Source organism: Vulpes lagopus, chromosome 11, assembly GCF_018345385.1.
Source record: "Vulpes lagopus strain Blue_001 chromosome 11, ASM1834538v1, whole genome shotgun sequence".
NCBI classification, from domain to species: domain Eukaryota; kingdom Metazoa; phylum Chordata; class Mammalia; order Carnivora; family Canidae; genus Vulpes; species Vulpes lagopus.
Genome location: NC_054834.1, coordinates 20,598,133 through 20,618,272, shown reverse-complemented (window position 1 = coordinate 20,618,272; position 20,140 = coordinate 20,598,133). Strand labels below are relative to the sequence as shown.

Genomic DNA, 20,140 nt, shown 5'->3' with positions numbered 1-20,140 from the left:
TAAAATATGACAAATGCAACCAAAAAAGAGTTACTTTGAACTCCAGGAAAGATATAAATAATGGAATGAATGAATGAATGAATAACACTAGATAGAAAAGAAAACGTTATCACAGCATAACATGGTTCCATGGTAAATGCTTTTGGGTGGACATGAATAAAAAACACCTCATATTGCCTTTAGATTTCAAAAAGTAAGCTATAGATAAAGACCGGAAGCATTAATTATTGTTGAAGAACTGAATAAAATTTTAACCAACCTTAACATGTAAGAAAATGTTCCCATGACTGAAGAGAGAAAGTTGGAGAAGAACTGAAGAAAAGGTTGTGGGTAGTAATAACATACAGACCTACAAACGAGAATTCGAAGGATGCTGGCTATTGGTGATGGAATAACGAATAAAAGTGTAAGAACATAATTTACAACAGAAACAAAACTAAGAGTAACAATAATCATAATCTCACTCATACAGAGATAGAAGATTGAGAATGTATTAAATATTGTATGAAATCTCTGCTTCCACTTATCATTCCGTGAACACAAAAGATCACCTCTGAAACTAAGTAAGAAATATTAACATACCTTTACACATATTTAAAAGTAGAGAGTGGGGGTGGAGGACCTGGGTGGCTCATTTGGTTGGGCACTGACCTCTTGATTTCAGCTCAGGTCATGATCAAAGGGTCATGGGATCAAGCCCTGCATTGGGCCCCATGTTAGGCATGGATGGAGCCTGCTTGAGATTCTCTCTCCCCTTCTCCCTCTACCCCTCCCCTGCTCTCTCTCTCTCTTTCTCTCTTAAAAAAAAAAAAAAAAAGAGTTGAGAATGAGACTAGAGGAAAACAGGAATTAGTGAGAGAACTGTTATTTGTTATTATGAATCCATCTCTACTATCTGCCTTTAAAAATTGTTGCTAAAAATTTAAAAATAAAAAAATAAAAATAAAAAATAAAAAAATAAAAATTGTTGCTATTAAAAAAAAAGCTTTCTATTTTGTAATATTGTAGATTTACAGAAAAGTGACAAAGATATTATAGAGTTCTCATACACTTTCATTCTGTTCTTTCCGGTGCTAACCTTATATTACCATGGTGCATTTATCAGAACTAAGAAACTAATGTTGATACATTACCATTAACTGAACTCCAGAATTTATTTATTTATTTGGATTTCACCAAGTTTTTCATAATGCCCTCTCTATGTTCCAGATCTAGAATCCAGGGTCATACATTGCTTTTAGTTTTCAGGCCTCCCCAGTCTTCTTTGGTCTGTGGCACTCTCTGTCTTTCCCTGCTTTTCATGACCTTGGCAATACTGCGGAGTACTGGAAAGGTATTCCGTATAAAGCCTTCTAATTTTGTTTCATCTGTTGTTTTCTCAGTAGTTATGGGTTTTGGAAAAAAAACACAAGCCGTGAAATGCCCTCCTCTCACGTTATCTCAGAAGTGCATGCTATCTAAATTAAATCACTTATGATGTTAATCTTAATTACTTGGCTAATGTAGTGTTTTCCATGGTTCTCCACTGTATAGTGATTATTTCCTCTTTTGTTGCTCTGCTCTTTGGAAGGGAGTTTTTAAGTCTAGGTCCCAAACATGTGTGAGGACAGAAATTAATCTTCACCTCCTGTAATTGGGAGAGGGGGTAGTGAGTACACATTTTATTTGGGATTCTTCTGGGAAGAAAGATTTGTCTGTTCTCTTTCAGCTACTTATTCATTCAGTCATTTATCTCAGTATGGCTCATCTAAACTTATTTTATACTATAGAATGTTAGTTATTTTCCTGTTGAAATTGTTCCAGGTTTGGCTATTCGGAACTAAGCTGTGCTTCTCTGAAGTTTTTCTATCATTTTATTTTTGAGCATTTCCTTACCTCTTGGAAATACAAGATGATCCAGGCTCTTTTGCTGAGCTATTTTGCTATTTCTCCTAAGTGCCTTGGTTCCTTTTTATTAGAGAATAGTGTTCAGAAACCAAGGTCTAGATATTGGATGTGCTTGTCACAGTGGCGTTATTGCTTCTGGGACTTCTCAATGTATATAGCTCCTATTGTATGCGTGTATACTAATCCATAAATACATACTGTATTAAGGTTCTCCAGAAAATTAGAACCAGTAGGATGTGTGTATTGTAGAAAGAGATTTAGTTTAAGGAATTGACTCATGTCATTATGCATGCTGGTAAGTAGAAATCTTCAGGATGGGCCAGCGGGTAGGAGATCCAGCCTATGTTTGAGTTCGAGTTTGAAGGACATGTGCTACAGAATTCCTTTTTGTTGAGGAGAGGTCTTTTATTTCACATAGCATAATACCATATGGGTTCATCTACGTTATTGCAAATGGCAACATCTCATTCTTTTTATGGCTTAGTAATTTACATGTATTTATATTTATGTGTATTTATATATGTACCAAACCTTCTTTATCCATTCACCTCTTGATGGACACCTAAGTTGCTTCCATATATTGGCTATTGTAAATAATGCTGCAATAAACATAGAGATACAGGTAAAAAAAAGAGAGAGAGAATCTTTTTGTTCTATTCAGGCTTTCAATTGATTGGTTGAGACCCACCCACATTACAGAAGACAATCTACTTTACTCAAAGACCACTAATTTAAATGCTAATTTTATCCAGAAACATTTTCACAGAAATATCCAGAAAAATATTTGAAATATCCAGAATAATATTTGACCAAATATCTGAGTACTGGGGCCCAGCCAAGTAGGCATAAAATTAATCATCATAATACATATCATAACTTTGCAATATAAATATGTTACTATATTAAGCTAAATATGAGTTGATACTTCTGTCTCTGACTCTAATCCGCTCTCAGTGTTATTTTTGTAAATACGTGTTTTTTTATTATATATTTTAAGACATGAAACATCTTGATTTTCATTAATAAATATGAAATGGATAATTTTAAATTATATAGTGAATTCGTGAAGCAGTGAAATAATCAATGACTCCTAACGCATTTCAGATATTTTATATTTTTTATTTGCTTTAAGCTACACAATTGTGCTTGAGAAACTGAATCATTGGACAAGTCAGGAATCTGAAGCTGAAAGAAAATAAAGAATTTGTCCAAGTTCTTGTAGAATGTTAATTTATAAGTAGTAGATCCAGAGGAAAGAAGATCACGTAGTGCAGGCATCAGGAGAAGAATATTAATTAACATTAACTAAATTTCTAGGGCTAGCGTAGATAGTGCCACAAACTGAGTGGCTTAAAACAACAGAAATGTATTCTTTCACAGTTCTGGGGTCGAAGTCCAAATTCAAGCTATCAGCAGTGCCATGCTCCCTTTGAGCCCTCCGTGAAGAAGAACTTCCTTGTTCCTTCGAGCTCTTGGTAGCCTTGTGTATTCCTTGGCTTTTGGGAGCTTAACGCCAATCTCTATCATCACATTCTCAAGGTCTTCTTCTTTTAAAGATACCAGTCATACTGGATCTAATGACCTCCTGATTTGGTTATCTGCAAGGAGTGTTCCCAAAAGGTCCCATTCACAGGTATAGGGGATGAGGACTTCAACATATCTTTTTGAGGAACACAATTCAGCCCACGATTCCTCCTGAGTGATGCTGATATAATTCAGAAAGCCACTGAAACTGTAGTCAAGACAATGTAATCATGGTCTGCATTGAGAGAGGACATCCCAGAGGATGGAGCAGGGCTAGATGGTGGTGACCTAAAAAGGGTAGGGAGGAATGGAGAGTCTGTCTCTCCTATATTTCATTCAGATTTATTTCCTTACCTAGCTTTCATTATTTTCAAATCTTGATTGAGGTATAGGAGGTAGGATATGCTAAAAATATAAGCTGTAAATGCTAAGAATTGTTCCTTGCAAAATTCTGCAGGACAATAGGATGCAAACTAAACTAATATAGCTGTTAGAAAGTGTCTGAGACAGGGAATAAAGTACTTCCCTGAACCTCCAACCTCCTTTGGAATTGTATGAAACAAAACTTTGATTCCCTAAATGCTTCCAGTGTTTCAGCAGCAGGCATGGGAGTTCTTGACTCCAAGATGAGGGTGAGAATACACAGTACAAGAGGAAAGAGATGAGTGATGCCAGGGTAGCTGAGTCTATTTATTTGTAACACCCCGTAAGAAACATTTCAAGAAATGCTATTATACTGTACATTATTTGGGTTAAACTATCTTACAAATGGCAAGTTGATAAAATATAGATCATCAACGTGATTTTATTAGTCACCAGGTTGTGATGCCCAAGGAAAGTAGATTTCCGTTTAAGTTTATGTCAATCTGTGATGTCTTTGCCTAAAAATGGTGAAACTGAGCAGTGAAGAGATTATTTCTTTCAAGTCCATATATGAGGAAAACATTAAACTTTAAAAGCAAAGGCCATTTGTTTGCCGTTCCAAATCTGAGAAGATTAAAACATGGCACATTCAAAGCTCCACTGAATGTTAACAGTGCATTGTTTAATGGCTCATTGTTTAAAGGTTACTTTCTCCATTAAAAGTCATTTCTTGTGTTTAATTTGTAAATACTCCCACCATATTTTGGTTTCATTCAAGTCATTATCATAAAAAAAATTTATAAAAGGCTGGTAAGAGAGGGATTGAAAAAAAAAGAATGAAAAACGACAGATGATTATGAGTTTAGAGAGCCTCAAGTGAAAATGGAAGCCAAAAAGAATCAAATCTGCATATTTTGTTATAAATATGTCACATATCCAAGTTGTACCCTAGGATATACATAAGGTAAGGCATATAAAGAACATAAATCCCATGGAGAAACAAAGGGCTTATACACACTCAAGAGATAAATGGAATTCAAATAAAATATTTCCTACTATAAAAGACTATTGAACTGTAGAAACATTTCCAATGGTCTCTCTATACAAACATAGGCAAATGACAACATTGACAAATGGATGCACAAGTCTAATTTGTACTGTCAAAATTGAGGTGATGTCTTTAGTATACCTATGTTGTAATAGAATTACGGTATATTTTCATGTTTGTTCTTGAACACTGCAGACCCAGAGTCACAATATTCCTAAAAATGTTTAATAGGACACTTTTTCAACATATATGCATGTGTATTGGGGATTTAGGGGTGGGCTTCTTAAAGTCAGGAAGAAAAATAGTTCATATTGGAAAGAGAATTTCTTTAGATAAAATCTTACCCATGCAGTGAATTTTCTGAAGTTACAGGTGCACATACTCTGCCTTCTAAGGTATCAAGGAGAAAAAATATCCATTAATAACACTCAATTCTATGGTCACAGCTCAGTGCTTCTCAATAAGGTTTACTTTTATAAAATTTTCACATTTTCTATAATTGTGAAGTACAAATGGGCTTTTCCTAGTTAATATGGATTTGCTGTAGATGAATACAGAGCATACCATATATTCCTGAAGTAATATGCTGATAGTTATAAAAGTTTTGCATGAATTTCTTCCACTGCATTTAAAACTGAATATTTAGTATTATTGATGATATGTATTATAACTATTTATTTATTTATTTAAGAGAGATCGCGTGTAAGCAGGGGTGGGGGTTGGTAGAAAGAGAGGGAGACCGAATCTTAACCAAACTCCATGAGCAGAACAGAGCCCAACACGGGGCTCAATCTCACAATGCTGAGGTCACGACCTGAGCCTAAATCAAGAACCAGACACCTACCCAACTGAGCCACCCAGATACCCCTGTAACTCTTTATTTTTAAATCATTGCTTTTATGAAAATCGATGTATTTTTTTAACTTGAATGTATTAAGGGAGCATGCTTATTAAAGGCACCTTTTGGATAAACTGAAGAATCCTTTGGTAAAGCAAGTTTTTAAAAAACCATGCTATTATTAATGCATTATTAACTCCAGATTTCTGATATATGATATAATTTCAAATGATATATACTTAAAGAAAGAAAGAAAGAAAGAAAGAAAGAAAGAAAGAAAGAAAGAAAGAAAAGATGGAACTCTATAAATTGATAGGCCAAAATATGAAAATACAATTAGAAAATTGATTTCTTAAAAGATGCTATTCCTGTTGCTTCAGATGAAGAACTTGGTAGAAGAAAGCTGGAATGAAACAGATCTAGAATGAAACATGAGAAGAAACAAAATTATATCCAATTTCGGGAAACAGATATTTTTTCTCCTTCTATGCCAAGAATTGCTGCTAATAGTTTCTTTTTAATCTGCTTTATTTTTACGTTTAATGTGACAAGATTTTCAGAGAATCTTGTTCTAAATTTTAAATGGAGAACTCAAAATATATTTTCTGAATTTTAATTTTAAAACTTAAATGAAAAAAGAATTTAAGATTAATTCATACCACCTGTTCCTGTAGCAGTTGATTATCAAGAATCAGCCAGATCAAATGTTCCCACCGTTTTTACAAACTCAAATGAAAATTAAAATATGGCCTAAAGGGGAAAATACAACATAATTACCATCGAAAGTAAAGTTATGAGCTTTGGAAAATGGTTACTTAAGCCTATAAGAAATTGCATGTGTTTGAAGGCAACACCAACAGTGACAATAAAATAGCTTTTTAAGGTCCACAGAACATCACTGAAAGAAAAGTTTGGTTTAATTAATTGAGTGACCATTTGTCTAGCAGTCACTATGTGACAGGATCTGGCTTTGCTGCTGGCTACAAAACATCTAAGATTCCCACATCCTCCTCTGTAGAGGTTGGGCATCAACGGACAAAAATGTCCACACAACTATAACTTTGGCGATTCAGCAGAGGGATAAACAAATTTTGGGGGATACAGTAACGAAGGAGTAGGTGTTAACACATATTACGGCATCTAATTAACCAAGCAACCCAACAGTAGTTGTTACAATTCTCACTTTGCAAATAACAAAACACTGGCAAGCAAGCAATGTTCAAAATGAGAAGAGTCAGCAAGTCAGGTATTATCAGAGATAGAAGTAAAAATGTATTTGACATCAAAACTGATAAGGTCACCAATCTATATGAAACATCCAGGGCTTAACTGCTTTTGCCTAGGATTATAGAAAAAGGAAAGTTCTACAGAAAGGACTTATTTGAGGTGAGTTTCAGTGAATAAGAAAGAATTTGCCAGGTGGGTGAGATGGAGAAAAACAGGGAAAATAGCACACGCAAAACCACAGAAGCGTGAGGAGGCAAGGTGTGATCAGAGGATGGTAAGGCAAGGCATTTGATACATGCGGAGTCTGAGATGCCAGAGCAAGGAATGGGTAAGAGAGAGTGAGGGATTAACACCAACAAAGCAGTGAGTGGGAATATAAGAGCCATGAAAATAAGCTGGAACTTTATCCTTCAGTAAATCAACAAAAGATTTTTCCATAGCCCTTGTGACAATCGCTGGAACGGGTAATCTCTGGCTTGTAATTTTAAAATCAGACTTGGCCTTCCCTGATATTGATGAATTTCATGTTACTTAGGCTTGAATCCAGTGTGCAAATTTGTTTCTGGGTTAGCATTTACTAAATTCATGTGAGTAACAAACTAAACATCTGAAAGGAATAAAACCAACTTATATAACTATACAAGTGCTCGGATGCATGATGAAAGACTTTGCACGAATTTTTGTTTTATAATTATGTGGCCTTTTGCCTAGCCAATTCATTATGGACTCCCTCTTCTGCCGCCTATAGTCCCTAAATCCTCTTGCATCTATGTGCCGATCTGTTCATTCATCATCAGAGTTGTAGCTATCCTAATAGATACCCAGGAGCATTCGGCAGTGGTTCTGCTCTCAAGCTGTCTAGAATTTCGTGATGGAGATGGGATTGTCTGCATTTATCATTCAGATCTCTGGGACGAAGTGTTCAGTATTCAACAGTAACAGAAAACATTCTTCGGGACCTGAATAGTTTAGAAGACGTGGGGGTCTCCACTCCCCTTTCCTATTTATTGGACTATATTTTGATGCAGCAAAGGCAGTGAAAAACAGGAAGTACATGGACTCTGGAACGGCCAGATCTGAGGTCATCACCTCGGGGTAGGCCCACTAAGGGGAATGATGCCTCAAATGTCTGAACTGGCTGTCTTGTTCACACAATGGAAATCCTTACATCAACTTTCTAGACTATACGATGTACTTTTTTTTTTTTTTTTAAATTTTTTTTTTAATTTTTATTTATTTATGATAGTCACACACAGAGAGAGAGAGAGGCAGAGACACAGGCAGAGGGAGAAGCAGGCTCCATGCACCGGGAGCCCGATGTGGGACTCGATCCCGGGTCTCCAGGATCGCACCCTGGGCCAAAGGCAGGCGCCAAACCGCTGCGCCACCCAGGGATCCCTACGATGTACTTTTTATAAAATATTTATTAAATAGTTATTCAATAATGCATGCTCTTTCAAGCATATCCCCACTGTAGTACACTTCTGCTCTGAAGTTCAGTGAACCCATTGCAATGGACGCAACCCATCAAGGAAAATTAGTTCATTGAAATGCACCCCGAGAGTTGCATATTTGAACATATGTTTGTTAAAAAATACAAATTATAGGGGCACCAGGGTGGCTCAGTTGGTTAAGCATCTGCCTCTGCTCAGGTCATGAGCTCTGGGTCCTAGGATCTGGCCCCACATAGGCGGGGTGGGGAGGGGGTGGTCCCTGCTCAGCGGGGAGTCTGCTTCTCCCTTTCCCTCAGCCACTCCCTCTACTTCTGCTCTCCGTCTCTCTCCAGTAAATAAATACAATCTAAAAATATAAAATAAAAATTACATATTCTTCTTTAAAGTTATTAAATGTCATCTGAAATTTTAGAGCATTAAGTATCATGACAAATAATAAGTAAGTAAAATAAGGAGTTGATGCTTTTCAAATTTACTATACAGCTCTCTCTTCTGGAAACCACTGGTAAGAGAAGACAACTGGGTTTACCATATGATTTCCATCATGAGAAAGCCTCTGCTAGGATGTGAAAGTTGCTGTTTACACAATTTAATTTCTCTACTTTCTAGTCAACCATTTAAAGTCCACAAAGCATAGAAAAATGGTAAAATCTGAAGATTACACGGAAAAGGCCTTTGACCATGCTGAAGGGCTGTAGATGGAAGTCAATTAGCCGGAACTAACAGTCCTGAATTCATTACTCCAGCTGGTTATTATTTTTGAGCCTCATTACACACATCTGACAATCAGAGGCACTTACACGTCCTGCTCCCGGCTCTCCTGTGAGAATAAATATGGAAAGGCTTTTATACTCCCAGGTGAAGAGAGAGCTTTAGATACAAGAGGTCCATAAAAACAGTTTGCCTTTCTTTAAAGAAATCTGACTGTGGATGCATGGACGTATATATTCAACTCATAAACACTATCTATTAAATAATGGTTACTTTGCAACTGTAGTTGTACAAGGTTCATCTTAAAGACATATATTCCCCTCATAGAGGTTTCACATGAAATATTACAATGAGGACAAAACAGTCTCCATCTAACCCCTGAGATGAAAACGTGAAGTATCACAACACTCTTAGGACTTTGTCAGGTGCAAGTACTAAAACGGGAAAATCACTAACAGACTTTTCTACTGAAATTCCCTACTTTTACATTTGAAAAACTGTAATACACAAACGTTAGAGATGATGTGCTCTTCTTTTGGTTAAGTTGGAAAATACGGCACTTTGTTATGTTCGAGATGCTGAAAGGCATTAAAAAATGATGAAGAATTAAACTTTTAATTTTGTTAAGACCTTATCCACTCACCTAGTTTAAAATTACAAAGGTAAAAAGAGGCAAACAATGAAAATTCTCTCTCTGGCCAGTTTTCCTCTCCAGGGCAAACCACTCTGACTGTTTAGTTTGTTTGCTTAGTGCCAGTGACCCTGCAGGTGGAGAAGCCCAGTCTAGTACCTACCAACAGAGAAAGAGGTCAAGGGTCAGGATATAGATTAGCAATGTGTTAAGAATGAACGTAGAGATACACTCATCTTACTAAAAATTAAAGAATGATTTTAATGAAGGAAATACTGAAGCCCGTCAACTGTGCAGAGAATAATTGCACACAGGGATTTCTAGGCCAGACCTGTTTGACCGGCTTGGTCCCAGAGCAGCTAAGGTAACCTGAGGAGAAGAAGGGCTGATGCAAACAAGTAAGTAGCAGTTGAAGAAGAGGCTTTCAAAGATATAGTCCAGGAAATGTAAACGGTTAGCATCTGGAAGTCGAGAAGAGGAGAAAGATCCAGAGGGGAAGAAGCTAGTGTAACACTTGCTCAGGTTCATATTCAAGGCCCTAAGGTGGCCAGTTTGTCACACTTGAGTTTCTCTTTCTATCGCAATATTTACCATCCACGTGTGACTTCAGTGTACATCAGTGTTCTCATTTGTGAGATGGTAACGTAATTAAAGAATGCTGTCCTAGAGTACACAAGGCGCTCGGAATATATATGGTCTGTCTTGAGACAAATATCAGTCCCGACAACAAGAAGACAACTGTCGCTCTCTGGAGGGTTGCGATTCTCTTGTTAGATAAAGTTGATTCATATAGCTCATCTATATGATGGAGAAAGATCTGAGAACAGTCTATTTTCTTTAATTTGAAATAAGAGAATTCATAGCTGCACAACTCATAAAGAAGACAAGGTTGGGTGGCCCCGGTGGCGCAGCGGCTTAGCGCTGCCTGCAGCCTGAGGTGTGATCCTGGAGACCCGGGATCGAGTCCCCTGTCCAGCTCCCTGCATGGAGCCTGCTTCTCCCTCTGCCTGTGGCTCTGCCTCTCTCTCTGTGTCTCGCATGAATAAATAAATAAAATCTTAAAAAAAAAAAAAAAAAGACAAGGTTGTGTCCAGGAGCTTAAGAGAAATGGTTTTTTTGCAGGATCACAAAAAATATACAAAATAAAAAGTAAGGCCACGAAGCAGAGAAACCTCAGTGTAGAAACCTCAGTGTAGATGTCACACCATTTCTTTGACATTTTCGTGAAAGTGATTCAAAGTATTTTAACTTGGATGTTTTCCCCCAGACACCCTGATGAGGGCAAACTGTAATTAGTGGTCTCTACATTGAGTTCTATCATTACTTCTGTGGATTTTTTTTTTTTTTAAGATTTATTTATTTTATTCATGAGAGACACACACACACAGAGAGGCAGAGACACAGGCAGAGGGAGAAGCAGGCTCCTCCCTGCGGGGAGCCCGAAGTGGGCCTCGCCCCGGAACCCCAGGATCCCGCTCAGCCGCCGAGCCCCCCGGGCGCCCCCCTTCTCTGGATCTAGCGGCCTTCCCCAGACTAGCTTACTCAGCTCCAACATTGCCCACCTATCAGGAAGGAATCAGACTCATCCTAGACAAGTGTCTTGTAAAGGTGCCGTTTAGTTAGGGTTGTTTCAGGTTTCTGAGCGGTTGGAGACATGGGGGCAGAGCTGGGTCTTCCTGGGTGGGGGCACCTATTGCCACCCCGAAAATGTCACTGTGCGGCCTAGGTTGCTCTCGATGCATCCTGGTGCTTGAGTCTGCCGCGGCGACTGCCTGCCGGCAACCTAACAGCGTCTTTTGGGGTGAGGGCCACGGAGAACGTTCCAGGCCTAAGCAGACACCCCCTAATGCCTCGGTGTTGAACAGATAGCATTGGGTTAAATACAAGGACACGTTTATTTAGACAAGATAGAGGGGGTCACAGCACAGGGTGCACAGACTGCAGCTAAACCTAAGCTGTCACAGCTTCCAAAGGCGTGTGAATGTGTGTGAACCGGAGGGTCCATTCCTGGGGTTCCCGGGGGCCGGGACAGGTGGCGGCCCTCCCCGTGGACACGCCGTTGGGCTTGCATTTCACCTTGCATCGTTCCCTTGGTTCCCTGGAACTTAAAGGTAAAACGCATGAGTGTTCACCTGCCGAGGGTTGTAGGCCAGGCCCGTGGCTGCAGGCCTCCAAGTGAAGGATTCTGTGGTTTGTGTGACTGATCCCTGCAACCTCAGTGACGCGTCCTCCGCCTCCCGGAGGGCGGGCGAGGCGCTGACCCGGCCTGGGGCCTGGGTAGGGAGACTGCTGGGAAGGTGCTCAGTCCGCGGGTCCTGGGCGCTCCCAGAAGTAGTTCAGAGAAAGGTGTTGGTGCTTCTCCCCGTCTGCGGCCGCTCCGTAGAGCCGGCAGGTGTTTTGCGGTGCGATTCATTACTGCGAACTTGGGTCAGGAGCTGCTCACGTCTTCGCTGCCAGCCGTCCTGGAAGTAGTGCCGGGGACAAGCGGCTCGCGTCGCGCCCGGACGCCTCGAGCCCGGCCCCTGCGGGCGGTTCAGGTGCGGGCGGCGCGTCAGGTCCGGGACCAGGGCCCGCGAGGCGCCGGGGCGGGCGGGGCGGGCGCGGGCTGCAGGGGCTGCGCCGCGGGAGGAGGTAGGTCCCGCCCGACACCGCCGCGGCTCCCTCCCCCGCTGGGCGCCGGGTCCTCCCCGGAGCGCGCGCCCCGCCCGGGCCACCAGCCGCGCGAGGGGGGGGGGCGGTGCTGGGAGGGGGTGCGGCGGGTGCTGGCCTGGGGTGCTGGGCGGGAGTGGTGGGCGGGGGTGCTGGGGGTGCTGGACGGGGGTGCGGCGGGTGCTACACGGGGTTGCCGGGTGGGGGTGCGGCGGGTGCTGGACGGGGGTGCTGGATGGGGATGCGGGGGGTGCTGGACGGGGGAGCTGGGCGGGAGTGGTGGGCGGGGGTGCTGGGGGTGCCGGACGGGGGTGCGGCGGGTGCTGGCCTGGGGTGCTGGGCGGGAGTGGTGGGCGGGGGTGCTGGGGGTGCCGGACGGGGGTGCGGCGGGTGCTACACGGGGTTGCCGGGTGGGGGTGCGGGGGGTGCTGGACGGGGGAGCTGGGCGGGGATGCGGGGGGTGCTGGACGGGGGAGCTGGGCGGGAGTGGTGGGCGGGGGTGCTGGGGGTGCCGGACGGGGGTGCGGCGGGTGCTGGACGGGGTTGCCGGGTGGGGGTGCGGCGGGTGCTGGACGGGGGAGCTGGGCGGGAGTGGTGGGCGGGGGCGCTGGGGGTGCCGGACGGGGGTGCGGCGGGTGCTACACGGGGTTGCCGGGTGGGGGTGCGGCGGGTGCTGGACGGGGGAGCTGGGCGGGGGTGCGGCGGGTGCTGGACGGGGGTGCTGGGCGGGGGTGCGGCGGGTGCTGGACGGGGGTGCTGGGCGGGGATGCCGGGCGGGTGCCGGGCGGGGGTGCGGCCGGGGGAGGCCGGGCCGGCGGGGCGGGGGCAGGCGGGGCTGGGGTGCGGCGGGTGCCGGGCGGGTGCCGGGCGGGGGTGCGGCCGGGGGGGGGCGGCGGGCCGGCGGGGCGGGTGCCGGGCGGGGGGCGGGGGGGCGGGGGTGCTGGGCGGTGCGCCGGGGCCGCGGGAGCCGCGCGCCGCGTCGCTGTAACCGGACACCCGCGCGCCCGCCGCGGTGCCGGCCACTTTCCATTCAGTGCGAGGGGCTGGCGGAGCGGCGCCGAGTCCGCGAGCGCCCTACAAAGAGTCGGAGCGCCGGGAGGAGGCGCCGCCGGGACGCCGCGGACGGCGGGCCCTCTGCGGGAAGGGCTGGGCGGCGGCGGCCCCGGCTGAGCCCGGCGACCCGGCCTTCTCGGTAAGCGGGCGCCGCGCCCGGGACAACGGCCCTGCGGACCTCGGGGCGCCCGCCGGCACCTCGGCTCGGGGCGCCGCACCTGCGGGGCGCGGGCGGGGGCTGCCGGGGGCGCGGCACCTGCGGGGCGCGGGACCTCGGGGTCGGGCCCCCCGCGGAGACCGGGACCTCGGGGTCGGGGCGCCGCACCTGCGGGGCGCGGGCGGGGGCTGCTCGGGCGCGGCACCTGCGGGGCGGCGGGGCCTCGGGGTCGGGGCCCCGGCGGGAGCAGCGCGGTGCCCTGGGGCGGGGGTCGGCCCCGCCTTGCCCGCGGTCACCGGTGTGACCTGGAGGAGAGAACAAGCCGCGCGCCCCGGGGCCAGCTGCGGGGAAGCTGCGATGCTGCGGGCACGCGCGGACCCCGTCGGGCCACCGCGCTCTGCGGACTCGGCTCCTGCGACCTGTCAGTTCGCCTCCGCTGTTACTCTGCGGTTTTTAGCAAACGTTGCTTTGGGGGAGACCCGCCAGCTAGAACACTAGTAGTTGTAGCGCTGTGTCAAAACGTGTAGATACTGTCTGCCTGCTTAATTAATACGGGGACAAAGGTCAGGCATATTTAGTTTTTTTTTTTTTTTTTTTTTTTTCTGTAAAGTCAACAAAACCAGGGAGCAGATTACTAAGAGACAGTAACCCCATAAAATCAATTTTCTTCTAAGTTAATTTAGAGATGACAAGGTGAAGAGGTTGTGGAAGCAGGAAGAAACTGTTTCGTTTGAAAATTACCAACACAAACATCTCCGGGGTCTCCTCCGTCTGTGTTGGGAAAGGCAAACAGTTTTGTTTCTGTGTCTCATAACACGTGTACCACCCAGGAAGTCAACCGATTAAAACGTGGAGATTGTTTGAAATGGCATGTTCGGCTTAATTGCGCCTCTTCTTCTGCATTCATGAAGCGGTCTTTTCCGTTCCTCATGACATTCCTTTATTGAATAAAATGTTAAGACTTTAATAATAAAAGACACGTAACAGTGAAGATTAGCATCGCTGTAACCTGTAAAAACAGATTTCTAGCTTTAACTCTGTCATTTTATTGTACAATAACATCACACTCAAAATGATACGATTTCTTTCACGGTCCGGGTGGGTTTATTTTGCATATTGTGGCCCCTAGAGCCGCTGTAGATCCCCGGTTACCCCCCTTACCTGGTCCCGCTTGGTACTCACACATTAGTTAATAATAGTACGGATCAATTTTATGGCCACAGTTTCCAAAGGTAGTGCTTTTCTCTCTGATTTATCTCTTGGAATTTTGACAGCCTGCTTTCTGCTTGATTTATCTTAAATATGCATTGCGGGGTACATGGTTCACTGGATTGCTCACCACTAAGTCATTGGTTTGAATTTGGCACCCGTCCATGGTTACCTCATCTGCATCACTTAACAGCTGCATGGTCTTCTGTGTAAATTGGCAGATAACTAATTTGAGTGATTTCAGTGGTCAAGGATTGAGCACACATATATTTATGTGCAGAAACACCATTTCAGACATGATTACCCCAAAAGAGCTAATGAGGATGGGAGTGAGTGGGTGTGCGTGAAAGTTCATATGGCGTTTTCCTGCTATTACTGTATTTATGGTAGAAAGAGAAGTTTTCAGCCACTCGTGCGGATTGGTACCATTCTCAGGTCTTTTCAATGCTATGTGATCATTGGAGGATCAAGTTTAAATATCAGGTTTTCCTTTAGGAACGCATTTCCTGGCTGCTTCTTTCTGCTTTAATATTAGCATTATTTGCTGGAAGAGAAAGCAGTTTCTTTCTTTTTCTTTTCTTTTTTTTTTTTTTGCAAAGACTTTCAGACACAAATGAATCAAATCCAAATTTTCACATCTAAGAAACAAAGTCAGAGCACCTCCTACTGTTTGCATGACTGTAAAAGTCTAGATATGTCTTTTGTGAATAGGTGCTCTGTCTAGATGGCTGGGTTTGTGTGTATCTGTGTGTATGTGAGGGGGTGTGCTCCTAAAATGTGAAATGATGTATCACAAACTTGTTACCTCTCTTTTAAAGGTATTCTCCCTTGGATATTAACTTGCAAATCTGGAGAAAATGGCCTTCCGGACAATTTTCGCGTTGGTTGGAGTATTTGTTTGTTCTATCTGTGTAAAAGGATCATCTCAGCCCCAAGCAAGAGTTTATTTAACATTTGATGGTAAGAAAAGTTGATAAATACACTCTGGGGGAAATGTCATTTGAAGTCTTTTTTAAAATTTCACATCCAGATCCAAACATTAATAACCGATTAAAGACAGTAAAATATTATCAACTGTTGATTAATTTTAAAAATTTTACTGGACTGCTTTGGGATGACATGGCTATTTTAAATTATTGGTTTAGAGGCAAAAACCCTCTGTTTCATTTGCTTATGAAAATGCTTGAAGTATATCCTGTCCCTTTGCAATTCTCTTCTGACGAGTCACCTGGTGTTTGAGAAATACCCTCTATGTGCTACTCCTCATTAGCAGACACGTCTATGCAGGTTTAATTTACTTAAAATTTTTCTTAATAAATTTTAGTCTTATCCTACAGACTGATTTCTCCATATGTTGTTCTAATGGCCCTTCTCCCATGTCCAAAAGGAGTTCCTGAGATTGGCAGAGTCTCCTACTTAATTGAAAAGGATCTAAAAGAATAGGTTGGGATTATGGTTTCGATTGCTGTTGTGTACAAATGTTATCTTCAGATGCTCAGGAAAATGGATGCGATTTAAATTTGCACAGACATAAAAGGTGTAGGACGCTCTGAGGGACTGGTTTGCCAAATGTATGCATGAGCGTTAGTATAGGTAGTTCGGTCCGTCAAGTAACCCATGCTAACTGGACAGATAGAATAAGAAATGGATCAAGAAGGTCATCTTGCCAGTTGGGGTTACTATATTTTTATGACTTCTTTCAACTTACTTTCTGTATAAACCTTAGTGTCATTGAGCAGATTTTCATTTAACTTGAGAAACAGTACACTCTCAGACCTTTCTATAGCCAAGTGTCTTTGAAATCCTCTGTTGTCTTGAATTTCAAACAACAGTATGATGGACACTTATCAGTCAAATGGATATCTTTTCTTTTCTTTCCTTCTTAAGTCACCAAGGGATTTCCCCAAGGTTATCATAAGCACTGAAGGAACTTTATGTAGAACCTAGAGTGTGTGAGCTTCTAATTGCTTCCTTAGCTTCTAAGCCAGGCATTCTCCCTTAAGACCCATGGCTATTCAGTTAAGTAGTGGGAAAGGCCCCTGGAAGTGTCTTTTAAATACTGTGACATCTTGCAGTCTACTTATACCTCTTCTTCCAAGTTGAGAACTATGAAATATGTAATCAAATGAAAACTAAAGGCATTAGGTAGAAGTACAACTTGTCTCCTCTTTTCTGTATTTCTCTCAATATATAGGAAGATGGAGTGGTCTCACAGATGAGTTATCTAAACTTGTTCTCTCTATTATATCAAACTAACCAACCTTGTTTTTAATCCAAACTTAACCCAAAATGTGTAAATTTTAAAGACAAGTCTTTCACCAGAGATAATCAATCAAGTCCGTATTAGAAAAGACTTTTTTTTCCCAAAGATTTTACTTATTTATTCATGAGAGACACACAGAGAGAGAAAGGCAGAGACATAGGCAGAGAGAGAAGCAGGCTCCATACAGGGAGCCTCATGTGGGACTCGATCCCAGGACTCCAGGATCACGCCCTGGGCCAAAGGCAGACACTCAACTGCTTAGCCACTCAGGGATCCCTAGAAAAGACTTTTATAGAGGAAATTAAGTAGTATAATTTTTAAAAACCAAACTTCAATACTAAGTAAGACAGTAACTGCTATGTATAGAGTGACTAGAAGTTATGATGGACTTTTTAAAATACTCTAATGCTTTCAAATTCAAAGCAGATTCTTGCAGAATAAGACTTACCTTAATTTATAACATGTGTAGAATACAGCAATGTAAGATAAACTATTGATCTGAGAGTTCTAAAATATTTTATTCTTCCTAAGAGTCTTGCTAGAAAAGAATCAGAAAATATCACTTAAGTTGTTTTAAAGTGATATATCAACTGGGAGAACAAATAATTAAATTCCATAATTTCTAAATTAATACAAAAAATTTCTACAGGCAACTATATTTTAGACATAGTAGCATAGGAAAAATGCCTTGGACAAAACAATTGTTCAAATGTATAAATTTTAATCATTAATTCATAATCATTTTCATAAGAAATTTGTCAGTATAGTTGTTTCAGATGCCTTTTCTGAATTTCTTATTGTTTTAAGTTTCTCTTTGATTTTATGATGATTTTCTATGTGTCACAATGAGTAAGTAGCTGCATTTCTTCCAAAATTATTTACTCTTGATGTTACAATATAGAACTTTATACAAGGTTGACACATATATGAATATATATTAATTAAAATACATATTATATATACTAGCTTTCCTTTATTTCAAAATATCTATCACTATTTCTCAGCCAAAAATTGTGAGTTGGAAAATGATTCTGAGGAAATTCAAATAATATCAGGCTACATTACACAGAGGTCATTTGCATCTTTATATTCTTTCATAATGACATTGCCTCCTGGCTCTTCTGTCTTGAATTCTTTTCCTTCACTATTACTTGGTCTTCCGCCAGTCTCTTTCTGGATGGGACATTAGAAGAATCCTCTCAGTGTTGTCTTACAGTCCAATTGACAAAGTCAATTTAGAAATGTGTGAAACAAGAGATCTTTTCTCTCATTCAAGTTTTATCCCTTCTTCTTGTGGTAGAATGATGGAGTGATAACATTTGAGGAACAATGATTTACAGATTTGCCTTCCCTCTTGATCTAGTGCAAGGTCAACCAGATGGTCATCAGTCCTATAGGAGAATGCACTTCAGATGTTATTAATTAGTTACATTTGTACAAGCTAAATCTTGCATGTTAAAAGAACTGTGATTCCTATTAGATGCTACATTTTGTAATTATTATCATTCTAATTTTAGGCCAAATAGCTTTTTAAATAAATATAAAGTCATGCAAACACTTTTTGATTAAGTCAAATTTTTGTTGAAAAAACAATTCAGTATTTTGACAGATCCACATTTCAAAGCATTATGGACGTTTTGTCATTTTTCTCAGAAAATCTTGGAATCTATAACAGTCATAAGGAAAATCAAGGCTACTTATGTACAATAGACAAATTGGTTTTCCTTGTTAATATAACAGGAAATGAAATGATTTTGCCCTTATCCAGTAGAGACTTTAGCATGTAGTATTTTTACGAAGCCAGGAATAAATACTGTACAATTTGATAAAAGGTATTGGTTGATGTCATTGTACAAAAAGTTTTTGAGCTTGAGCAAAATGGAAATACTGTTTATATTTTAAGATATAAAATGTGATTACTGAGTTAAATGTGTTAAGTATTGTTTCTATTTAAAAATGAGGTAGATTCTTACAATAAGATTACTTTTTCACTTGGTAATTTAGCTTGTGAATCAAAGATATTCAATTTTTTGGCATGAAGTTGTATAATATTTTCTCACTATCCTCACTATGTCTGTAGGATCTGTAGTAATGTTCTTTACTTCATTTATGATATTGATAATTTGTGTCTACTTCCTTTATGTTCTGACTGAACCATGTAGAGATCAGTATTTTCCTTTTTATTGATCTCTTTAATCAGCTTTTGGTTTTGTTGTTTTTTTTTATTATTATTATTCTGTTTAATATTTCTTTGGTTTATGCTCTAGAATGAAATTATCTTATTTCTTCTTGCTTTGGTTTAATTTGCTCTTTTATTTGAAAATTTTTAACATGGAACCTTAAGTCACTGATTTGAAAACTTTTTTTTCTTAATATAACCAGTGATGCTACAAATTTCCTTTGAAACACTGTGTAAGCATTGCTTCACATATTTTAATAAAATGTATTCTGATTTTCAGTCAGTTCAAGGTGTCTTCTAATTGCTCCCCTTATTTTTTTCTTTTAGTCCCAAGTTATTTAGAAACATGTTGTGTAATGTGAAGATATTTGTGTATTTCTTATATATTTTTGTTGTAGGTCTTTGATTCAGTCTCTTGTCAAAGAACATACATAATATGCTTCTGATTCTTTAAAAAAACTATTAAAACTCTGGCACTGAAAGTAGCCTACATAGAAAACAATGTATATTTTGCTTTTGTCACCTGGAATGTTTTATTAATGCCAATTAGATTCAGTAAGTCTGCTTTCTATATTCTTGCTGATTTTCTCTCTGTTTTTTTTCAATTACTGACAGAAGAAATTGAAGTCTCCAACTATAATTATGGATTTGCCTATTTCTCTTTTCAGGTCTATCAGTTTTTACTTCATGTTTTTGAATTTCTGGATAACAAACATATTTAGGAGTGTTATGTCTTCTAATGAACTGACCTCTTTTCCATTTTGAAATATCCCTGATTATTCTCAGTAATAATTATAGTTCTAAAATGTATTATTGTCTGAATATAATACTTTTATCTTTTTTGTATAATGAAAAATACCAGCAAAATTTTAGTTATAAATAAGTGGGAGAAAATGTCTTGATTTCCAGTGGTCTCTAGAAGGTTTTTATTAAAATATTAGGAAATA

At 41.3% G+C, this 20,140-nt stretch overlaps 1 protein-coding gene across 4 annotated transcripts in view; it reads left to right on the top strand.

Moving 5' to 3' along the window:
• SEMA3C (semaphorin 3C) overlaps nucleotides 1-20,140 on the top strand; it is a 215,019-nt gene that overhangs the window by 21,945 nt on the left and 172,934 nt on the right. The window contains exons 1-2 of one of the 4 annotated variants that reach the window (XM_041773667.1): nucleotides 11,604-12,220; nucleotides 15,570-15,711. In XM_041773667.1, the coding sequence (XP_041629601.1) occupies nucleotides 15,609-15,711 (103 nt within the window). In that variant the 5' untranslated portion in view covers nucleotides 11,604-12,220; nucleotides 15,570-15,608. Of the gene's footprint in view, nucleotides 1-11,603; nucleotides 12,221-13,272; nucleotides 13,525-15,085; nucleotides 15,187-15,569; nucleotides 15,712-20,140 lie in introns of those variants that run through there. The other 3 variants (XM_041773664.1, XM_041773666.1, XM_041773665.1) reach the window with 3 other exon arrangements.